Source organism: Oncorhynchus masou, chromosome 30 (genome assembly GCF_036934945.1).
Source record: "Oncorhynchus masou masou isolate Uvic2021 chromosome 30, UVic_Omas_1.1, whole genome shotgun sequence".
In the NCBI taxonomy this organism is placed as follows: domain Eukaryota; kingdom Metazoa; phylum Chordata; class Actinopteri; order Salmoniformes; family Salmonidae; genus Oncorhynchus; species Oncorhynchus masou.
In genome coordinates, this window is record NC_088241.1 from 16,995,285 (window position 1) to 17,006,677 (window position 11,393).

At 44.1% G+C, this 11,393-nt stretch overlaps 1 protein-coding gene across 2 annotated transcripts; it reads right to left on the bottom strand.

The window, feature by feature from the left end:
- Positions 1–1,349: 1,349 nt before the first annotated feature.
- Positions 1,350–5,032, bottom strand: LOC135522186 (uncharacterized). 2 transcript variants are annotated; one of them, XM_064948224.1, is made up of 7 exons: positions 4,739–5,032; positions 3,226–4,467; positions 2,745–2,836; positions 2,470–2,588; positions 2,133–2,303; positions 1,874–2,050; positions 1,350–1,515 (listed from the first exon to the last, which is right to left on the bottom strand). In XM_064948224.1, the coding sequence occupies exons 1-7, from the start codon at positions 4,768–4,770 to the stop codon at positions 1,426–1,428; spliced, it is 1,923 nt and encodes a 640-aa protein (XP_064804296.1). In that variant the 5' UTR covers positions 4,771–5,032; the 3' UTR covers positions 1,350–1,425. The 2 variants fall into 2 exon arrangements, with proteins under 2 accessions (XP_064804296.1, XP_064804295.1); XM_064948223.1 differs by having other exon boundaries at positions 1,350–2,050.
- Between the last annotated feature and the right edge of the window lie 6,361 nt (positions 5,033–11,393).

Sequence of the window (11,393 nt, forward strand, 5' to 3'; positions counted from 1 at the left end):
GACAGGTTGCCATCTCTCCTAATTTCCGGCAGACTGTGCCGACATATTTGCATTCGGCTCGGATTAAACAGCTGCAAAAATGAGCTCCCAATCAATTTTCCAAAGGAAAACACTGGGGCCCTGTTCACCCATTTCTCCCCCTACAGAAGATACTGCCATCCATCTAAAACAGACAAGAGGGTGCACTGGTCCTAGGGGAGATAACTCGGGAAACAACCTGTGCAGGAACAGAAAGCCACAGCAAACCGATACAATCGTGCGCAAGCCCACGCACACACACACACACACACACACACACACACACACACACACACACACACACACACACACACACACACACACACACACACACACACACACACACACACACGTACACACACCAATGACTGTATATAAACGCACGCATGCATACACACACATGCGCACATACACAATCATGCACATAATAGCACACAAAGATGCCTACACACACTTACTCAAACGCACACTCACACACTTTGTGAAGAACATCACCCTAACGCACACGCTAACACAATAAATATATGATCAGCGATATAAAGAAAAGATCTATGGTTGTCAAAACAAATCATTAGCCTTGCGACCAACCCCTCCCTAAAAAATACATGAGTCAGCTGCTACGTTTGCATACCCATTGATGCACATTATTGATAGCAAAATGTTCAAGGCATTTCAATGAGGGAGCATTCATTCTTGAGGTTATCAGTAATAGAGAAGGCCAAGAGAGGAGAGAAGCATTAAAGAAACAGTCAAGACAGAACATCTATTAGATACCGTCAGTCTCAACCAGACCAGCTGCTCAGGAAAGAGCATACATGTGGTCATGTAGTCACAAAAACTGGTTGAAGTCTGTTTTGTCTGTATTTTCTCATGTCTGATTTGGCATCTTAATGCCACAATGGATACCATTGACAAAGCACCGGTTTCATGAATGAATGCACCACGCTTTCTCTCTCTCACGGTGAGGGTGGCTCTGTTGGGGTGGTGATATCAGGGCTAGACAGGTGTTATTCATAGGGCTGGCTTTATCCCTAATGCGATAAAGGAGTTTATTTTTGGAGGTCACTCAGTGTCTGGCGCAGTGAGTGGATTTGGGATATGGCCAGAGCTCCCTCTAGTGGAGAGAAATCAGAACTAACTTCATTCATTTGGAGTAGGAAAATGTTTGGTATGGGGTTCTTCTGTGCTATTTTTACTGAATGGTTGGATAAGGCTTTTAATACACAACACGTTCACTTTGTTAATAAACTGTTCTCTAAAACAATACAGCCTTGCAAATTAAAATGACATAGAAAGTCATATCGAAGTGTAATAATTACAAATACAAATAATTACTGTCTGGAACAAAATTAGTTTATTGTGAAATTGGCTTGATGCTGTGATGCTTAAAACAGTGATAGAAAACAATCAGATACTGTAACCTGGAGGGTAGCCAATATGGTTTCTGCTTCCAAGTCCAGAGACAGTATGAATGTGCCCTTGAATAGGGTACATGACCTGTTGGCACAGACAAATATGTGGCTGGATAAATTAAAAGTGTGCCTTGGAACAGCAGCAGTTGCCAAACATAGCAATTGAAGTCATGAATCACTATTGCTGTGCCCATAATCCTGTTATTTCCTAGGTCAAAATCTCAACATCTCCCAATGTACATAAAGAAGATGGGCAAAGACTTCTATGCTGTTCCAGGTTGACATGACATGGACAGCTAACTGTTCCCTGTGTATCATTCAGGTGTTGCTTGACTGAGTGGTTTTATGACAAAGGTGCAGAGGAGACCCCAGTGGTCACTGGTAAAGCGTTGACAGTCATTCAACCTCTCCAGGCCCACCAGGGTTATGCCATCTGGGCTGACCTTTGACCCCTCGCCGGCCGGCCTCAGGAAGATGCGGTCGAAGCGCAGGCGTGCGGGGAAAGGTAGGTCCTTGTTGTCATTGGTGACACAGTCCCAGGTGTACCGGCAGTCTTCCGGCTGGCCCAGGGACTCCCATACGTCACAGATGTTCTCGGGTAGACCGCCCTGGTTCTTCACCTGGAAACACACACAGACACGTTGCAGACATACACACATGATGTACATGTCAAACACATCGCTCCCTCTCTCTCTGTCTCACCTCCCAGTCCCTGAGGTTGGTGTCTCCCCCAAAGATGACGCTGTGGTCCTGGGGCTGCTCCCTCATTGTCTTCCACACCATCCTCAGCTGGTTCTGGCGTTCCAGGGATTGGGGCTTCATGCTCTCCATGTGGGACGTCATCACACACAATGGATGGCCAAGGAAAGAAACCTGGTCCATGACAGAGAGCAGAGAGACACTGAGTCAGGGCAGAATCGTAACTTGAGATCTGCATGTGTAACTTGAATATCTGTGCACATTTTCTAGTATTTAATGAAATTTGATGGAATGAGAGACGACAGGAAAAGATAAAGCAAGGTACAGAGAGAGTTCTTACATGGGCCATAAGCAGGTTTCTCCTCATCTCTGTGGTAGGGTAATTCACTATGCTACTCTCCAGAAGTTGAACTCTGGACTTCCTCAGCAGTATGGCAGTGAAATAGCTTCTGTCACTACCTGGGATGAACCATATCAACACATGGAAGGATAACCATAAACACAGTACATAATTACAGTCATATAATCCACAATAGCATTGATGTCATACTGAGAGATTGATTATTGAAAAAAATATTATTAAAGAAATTGAATTTTTATAATGTTATTGCTTACCCGGCAACACATGATACGGCTTCAGAACCTGCTGTAAAACCTGGTAAATTGGTGAAATAACCTCTTGCAGTAGCACAATGTCGGGGTGGTACCTTCAAGGGAGAAAGAACACGAGAAATCAACACAATGCTATTTCACTGCTTAAGAGGTTGTTTAATGACTCGTAAACATATCATTCTGTTCTGTGACTTGACCAGGCAGTTAATGAAAAAAAATAACATTGTTTTTGATGGAAAATAAAGTTTCATATGTGCAGTTTTAAAGGGGAGGGTAAAAATAATTTATTCTGTGACAAAAGTGAATAAGAAAATTGTGCCGAAGATGAACCTAGGACAGACTTAATCTCATTAACTGTGACGACTGTCTCCCTCCTAATGGTCACAGTTCTCTCCACGCAGTGGGGGGGGTTACAGGAATGACACACAAACTTCTCATCCTAAAAACTACATGATGAAATGTGTTGTGTGTTGATGTGACTCACTTGATCAGGTAGTCCAGTAGCCTTGAGAGACGTTCCTTGATATCGTTCAGGTCCAGGCCATCTATGTTCCAGGTCAGAAGGGAAAGTTTGTTTGGATCTCCCTTTTTCTTAGGTTTGTCCTCGTCTGGAGATGACTGTGATGACTGATCTGGATGTTTAGGTAATAACTGTTGTGGAGATGACTGTTGTGGAGATGACTGATCTGGTGATGACTGGTGTGGAAATGACTGATCTGGTGATGACTGGTGTGGAGATGACTGATCTGGTGATGACTGGTGTGGAGATGACGGATCTGGCTGATCTGGTGAAGACTGGTGTGGAGATGACTGATCTGGTGATGACTGGTGTGGAAATGACTGATCTGGTGATGACTGGTGTGGAGATGACTGATCTGGTGATGACTGGTGTGGAGATGACTGATCTGGTGATGACTGGTGTGGAGATGACGGATCTGGCTGATCTGGTGAAGACTGGTGTGGAGATGACGGATCTGGCTGATCTGGTGAAGACTGGTGTGGAGATGACGGATCTGGCAGATCTGGTGAAGACTGGTGTGGAGATGACTGATCTGGTGATGACTGTTGTGGAGATGACTGAACTGGTGAAGACTGTTGTGGAGATGGCTGATCTGGTGATGACTGGTGTGGAGATGACTGATCTGGTGATGACTGGTGTGGAGATGACTGGTGTGGAGATGACTGTTGTGGAGATGACTGGTGTGGAGATGACTGAACTGTGGATAACCGGGTTGGAGGACCCTGATCTGGATGTGGTTGGGCTTCAGTTGGCTGGTCCTTTGACTGGGTTAGGGAGAGATGGTCTAAAGGTGGTTGGGATAGGGTAGGGTGCACTGGATTGGGTTGCTCTGGTTGGGCTTGATTGGGTAGCGCTGAAGGGAGCGTGGCTGGGTTTTGATACCCTGTAAGTGGTTGGGCAGGGTTACGTTGTGCTGGTTTGGGTGTCTCTGGTTTGGGTTGCTCTGGTGTAGGTTTCTCTGGATTAGATTGCCCTAAGGGTGGGTCAGCTTGCACTGATGAGGATTGGGCTGGGCTAGATTCCTCTGATTGTGATTGAACCAGAACAGACTGCAATGGGGCAAATTTGTCCATCTCTCCCTCTTTGTCCTCCATCTTCTTGGCACTCCTCTTTTTCTTTCCTCTCTTCTTTCTCCCCTTGGAATTTCCAGGGGCTGTAACCTGTTGGATGGAGTCACTCCTCTGGTTCTTATTGCCATCTGCTGGCCTGTTTATGTAGGTATCATAAGAGGATCACAAGAGAGGTATTAATCAATTATGAATGGGAAAATAGACTGACTTTACAAAATGCCAGACACCTATAATAATATGGCCTCTGATTTAGTAGATGCTTTCTTTAATCCAAAGTGATCGCTAACATGATTCGGTGCTGTATGTGGCTCGTGAAGGAATCAAAACCACCACATACCAAATGTTGTCACACCGTGCCCCCGACAGAGCCTATAACCTATCGTAAACATATCTGGCTTGTCACTTACCTTTCCACTGAGTCTTGTTTCTTGTCCCCCATATCTGTTCACTTTTTCACTTTTCCACAACCACGAAAACAAAAACTGCATTCAGCTCCACTTACTCCCAACTGACAGAGTAGGCCTACAGGTCCTTTCCAAATAAGGTGACATGTAAGTTAGGCTGCTTACTTAACACTACATGTGATATAGTAATGCAGATTTTAAAATTCAGACTATAAAATAAATAGAACTATTTTCATGACAGACCATGGATTGCAGTAAAGGTTCAGACTGGAAACTTTGGTTTCGATTCTCCGTAAATACGCCCCTTCTCGGGAGAAACCATGTAGTCACTGGGTGAAACTGAAAGTGTTCAGACACGGGCCGCACAATAATAATAATAGGTGTTATAATTGTTTGTTGTTGTTTTGCTTGTACTTTATGTATTTATGTATTTATTAAATGGGTATAATTTATTTATTAATAGGTATAATGTTGATAATGGCGTATATGTATATTATGCCTATTACCCATAAGGTTAATTATCGTTCAACATGAAATTATTCAGTATACAGTACGAGTCAAAAGTTTGAACACACCTATTAATTCCAGGGGTTTTGTTTATTTGGACAATTTCATACATTGTAGAACAATAGTGAAGACATCAAAACTATGAAATAACACATATGGAATCATGTGGTAAACAAAAAAGAGTTAAACAAATTATTAGCATGGCTACCACAGCATTCTGAAGCGATATGCCATCCCATCTGGTTTGCGCTTAGTGGGACTACTACAACTATTAGTACTACTACAACTATTTTAAAACTATCTTAACGTGGCTTTCTTCAGGGGGACCAAGACGAGGAACACTTTTGAATGGTCTACAAAGAATGGCCCCAGGTAAAAGTTGGCTTTTGCAGAGTATGTTTGTATTGTTACTCCACAGCATAGTATGCTATCACAACTCTATTAAAAGGACATTCTATACAAGGTGTCACTTCAGTCCTTCTAATTGATGGGAACTACCACCATCCCCCCAACAAACCTCAAGTTAGCTATTTCATGCCAACAAAAGGCAACATCAAAAATGGCTCTCTAAAAAATGTTCCCTTCAGATTTGAACTCTCAAACTCTGGTTTGGGGAGCAAACGCCATAACCACTACTCTACCAGACAGACAGAGACAGAATGTTAAGGGGTACATCAAAATGCACACATCAAAGACAACATGGCAGAGGTTAGAGAATGGTGTGGTGGCTTTTGTGGGCATGAAAGAGCTAACTTGAGGTGTGTAGAGGGGTAGGGGATTGTTCCCATCAAATATCAAAAAATGAAGTGACACCTTATGTAGAATGTCCTTTAATAGAGTTGTGAAAACGTATCAGTAGTACATTTATAAATGATTTGACCTTCCCTATATTAAAAACCAGACAGCATAACTTTCTTGTTTTTTTATTTAAGAAATAGCCATGGGAGCACTCAGACATGATTTACAAATGAAGCATGTTTAGTAAGTCTGCTAGATCAGATGCAGTAGGGATGACCAGGGATGTTCTCTTGATAAGTGTGTGATTTGGACCATTTTCCTGTCCGGCTTAGCATTCGAAATGAAACAAGCACTTTTGGATGCCAGGGAAACTGTATGGAGTAAAAAAAAACATTATTTTCTTTAGAAATGTAGTGAAGTAAAATTAAAAGTTGTAAAGAAACAGAAAGAGTAAAAGTACAAATACAACCCCCCCCCCCAGATATAAACATAATGTAGTGGAGTACTTTAAATACATTTTTTGTTAAGTAATATACACCGCTGGACTTGAAAGGAACACCGGTACCCCATATATATAGCCTTGCTATTTTTATTTGTGTACATATTACCTCAGTTACCTCGACTAACAGGTGCCCCCACACATTGACTCTGTACCGGTATCCCATGTATATAGCCTCCACATTGACTCTGTACCGGTACCCCATGTATATAGCCTCCACATTGACTCTGTACCGGTATCCCATGTATATAGCCTCCACATTGACTCTGTACCGGTATCCCATGTATATAGCCTCCACATTGACCCTGTACCGGTATCCCATGTATATAGCCTCCACATTGACCCTGTACCATCCCATGAGCCTCCACTGTATCCCATGTATATAGCCTCCACATTGACTCTACCGGTATCCCATGTATATAGCCTCCACATTGACTCTGTACCGGTATCCCCATGTATATAGCCTCCACCACATGTATATAGCCTCCACATTGACTCTGACCCTGTACCGGTATCCCATGTATATAGGTATCCCATGTATATAGCCTCCACATTGACTCTGTACCGGTATCCCATGTATATAGCCTCCACATTGACTCTGTACGGTATCCCATGTATATAGCCTCCACATTGACTCTGTACCGGTATCCCATGTATATAGCCTCCACATTGACCCTGTACCGGTATCCCATGTATATAGCCTCCACATTGACCCTGTACCGGTATCCCATGTATATAGCCTCCACATTGACCCTGTACCGTATCCCATGTATATAGCCTCCCATTGATGTATCCCATGTATATAGCCTCCACATTGACTCTGTACCGGTATCCCATGGTGACCCCATGTATATAGCCTCCACATTCCTGTACGGTATCCCATTAGCCTCCACATTGACTCTGTACCGGTATCCCATGTATATAGCCTCCACATTGACTCTGTACCGGTATCCCATGTATATAGCCTCCACATTGACCCTGTACCGGTATCCCATGTATATAGCCTCCACATTGACCCTGTACCGGTATCCCATGTATATAGCCTCCACATTGACCCTGTACCGGTATCCCATGTATATAGCCTCCACATTGACTCTGTACCGGTATCCCATGTATAGCCTCCACATTGCCTCCGGTATCCCATGTATATAGCCTCCACATTGACCCTGTACCGGTATCCCATGTATATAGCCTCCACATTGACTCTGACGGTATCCCTGTATATAGCCTCCACATTGACTCTGTACCGGTATCCCATGTATATAGCCTCCACATTGACTCTGTACCGGTATCCCATGTATATAGTATCCCTCCACATTGACTCTGTACCGGTATCCCATGTATATAGCCTCCACATTGACTCTGTACCGGTATCCCATGTATATAGCCTCCACATTGACTCTGTACCGGTATCCCATGTATATAGCCTCCACATTGACTCTGTACCGGTATCCCATGTATATAGCCTCCACATTGACTCTGTACCGGTATCCCATGTATATAGCCTCCACATTGACTCTCCGGTATCCCATGTATATAGCCTCCACATTGACTCTGTACCGGTATCCCATGTATATAGCCTCCACATTGACTCTGTACCCATGTATAAAGCCTCCACATTGACTCTGTACCGGTATCCCATGTATATAGCCTCCACATTGACTCTGTACCGGTATCCCATGTATATAGCCTCCACATTGACTCTGTACCGGTATCCCATGTATATAGCCTCCACATTGACTCTGTACCGGTATCCCATGTATATAGCCTCCACATTGACTCTGTACCGGTATCCCATGTATATAGCCTCCACATTGACTCTGTACCGGTATCCCATGTATAAAGCCTCCACATTGACTCTGTACCGGTATCCCATGTATATAGCCTCCACATTGACTCTGTGACTCGGTATCCCATGTATAAAGCCTCCACATTGACTCTGTACCGGTATCCCATGTATATAGCCTCCACATTGACTCTGTACCGGTATCCCATGTATATAGCCTCCACATTGACTCTGTACCGGTATCCCATGTATATTGACTCTGTACCGGTATCCCTCCACATTGACTCTGTACCGGTATCCCATGTATATAGCCTCCACATTGACCCTGTACCGGTATCCCATATGAGCCTCCACATTGACCCTGTACCGGTATCCCATGTATATAGCCTCCACATTGACCCTGTACCGGTATCCCATGTATATAGCCTCCACATTGACCCTGTACCGGTATCCCATGTATATAGCCTCCACATTGACCCTGTACCGGTATCCCATGTATATAGCCTCCACATTGATCTGACGGTATCCCATGTATAAAGCCTCCACATTGACTCTGTACCGGTATCCCATGTATATAGCCTCCACATTGACCCTGTACCGGTATCCCATGTATATAGCCTCCACATGTATCCCATGTATATAGCCTCCACATTGACCCTGACGGTATCCCTGCCTCCACATTGACCCTGTACCGGTATCCCATGTATATAGCCTCCACATTCGGTATCCCATGTATATAGCCTCCACATTGACCCTGTACCGGTATCCCATGTATATAGCCTCCACATTGACCCTGTACCGGTATCCCATGTATATAGCCTCCACATTGACCCTGTACCGGTATCCCATGTATATAGCCTCCACATTGACCCTGTACCGGTATCCCATGTATATAGCCTCCACATTGACCCTGTACCGGTATCCCATGTATATAGCCTCCACATTGACTCTGTACTGGTATCCCATGTATAAAGCCTCCACATTGACCCTGTACCGGTATCCCATGTATATAGCCTCCACATTGACTCTGTACTGGTATCCCATGTATATAGCCTCCACATTGACTCTGTACCGGTATCCCATGTATATAGCCTCCACATTGACCCTGTACCGGTATCCCATGTATATAGCCTCCACATTGACTGTCCCTGTATCCCATGTATCCCATATAGCCTCCACATTGACTCTGTACCGGTATCCCATGTATATAGCCTCCACATTGACTCTGTACCGGTATCCCATGTATATAGCCTCCACATTGACTCTGTACCGGTATCCCATGTATATAGCCTCCACATTGACCCTGTACCGGTATCCCATGTATATAGCCTCCACATTGACTCTGTACCGGTATCCCATGTATATAGCCTCCACATTGACTCTGTACGGTATCCCATGTATATAGCCTCCACATTGACCCTGTACCGGTATCCCATGTATATAGCCTCCACATTGACTCTGTACCGGTATCCCATGTATATAGCCTCCACATTGACTCTGTACCGGTATCCCATGTATATAGCCTCCACATTGACTCTGTACCGGTATCCCATGTATATAGCCTCCACATTGACTCTGTACCGGTATCCCATGTATAAAGCCTCCACATTGACTCTGTACTGGTATCCCATGTATAAAGCCTCCACATTGACCCTGTACCGGTATCCCATGTATATAGCCTCCACATTGACTCTGACGGTATCCCTGCCTCCACATTGACCCTGTACCGGTATCCCATGTATATAGCCTCCACATTGACTCTGTACCGGTATCCCCTGTATATAGCCTCCACATTGACTCTGTACCGGTATCCCATGTATATAGCCTCCACATTGACCCTGTACCGGTATCCCATGTATATAGCCTCCACATTGACCCTGTACGGTATCCCTAGCCTCCACATTGACCCTGTACCGGTATCCCATGTATATAGCCTCCACATTGACTCTGTACGGTATCCCATGTATATAGCCTCCACATTGACTCTGTACCGGTATCCCATGTATATAGCCTCCACATTGACTCTGTACCGGGTATCCCATGTATATGTATATAGCCTCCACATTGACCCTGTACCGGTATCCCATGTATATATCCACATTGACCCTGTACCGGTATCCCATGTATATAGCCTCCACATTGACTCTGTACCGGTATCCCATGTATATAGCCTCCACATTGACTCTGTACTGGTATCCCATGTATATAGCCTCCACATTGACCCTGTACCGGTACCCCATGTATATAGCCTCCACATTGACTCTGTACCGGTATCCCATGTATATAGCCTCCACATTGACCCTGTACCGGTATCCCATGTATATAGCCTCCACATTGACTCTGTACTGGTATCCCATGTATAAAGCCTCCACATTGACTCTGTACCGGTACCCCATGTATATAGCCTCCACATTGACTCTGTACCGGTACCCCATGTATATAGCCTCCACATTGACTCTGTACCGGTATCCCATGTATATAGCCTCCACATTGACTCTGTACCGGTACCCCATGTATATATCCCATTGACCCTGTACCGGTATCCCATGTATATAGCCTCCACATTGACCCTGTACCGGTATCCCATGTATATAGCCTCCACATTGACTCTGTACCGGTATCCCATGTATATAGCCTCCACATTGACTCTGTACCGGTATCCCATGTATATAGCCTCCACATTGACTCTGTACTGGTATCCCATGTATATAGCCTCCACATTGACTCTGTACCGGTACCCCATGTATAAAGCCTCGCATTTTTTTTTTTTTTTTTACTTCTGCTCTTTATTTATTTGTTACTTTTAAAAATATATATATTTTTTTACTTTACACATATTTTTCTCAACTAAATAGTTGGTTTAGGACTCTGAATTCCACTGTAAGGTCTACATATGTAGTATTCTGTGCATGTGACAAATACTATTTGATTTGTTACACATGAAAGCATGTTGTGAACCAGGTGTGACATTATTGAAACTGTGCTGACACCTAGTGGACATAAAGAGAAACAACACCATACACACACACACACACACACACACTATAACCTTAACACAGATGGGATGCTTTACATACATTGCTCTTTTGTTTATTAGACACTAACATATATGTCCAATAAAAGACGTT

Bases quoted from the DNA above. Each gene is read 5' to 3' on its own strand.
- LOC135522186 (XM_064948223.1), bottom strand. From the start codon at position 4,770: ATGGGGGACAAGAAACAAGACTCAGTGGAAAG. The intron at 2,837-3,225 runs GTGAGTCACATC...TCTCCCTTGAAG, and splicing joins CTACTGGACTACCTGATCAA to GTACCACCCCGACATTGTGC. The intron at 2,589-2,744 runs GTAAGCAATAAC...GGTTCATCCCAG, and splicing joins GCCGTATCATGTGTTGCCGG to GTAGTGACAGAAGCTATTTC.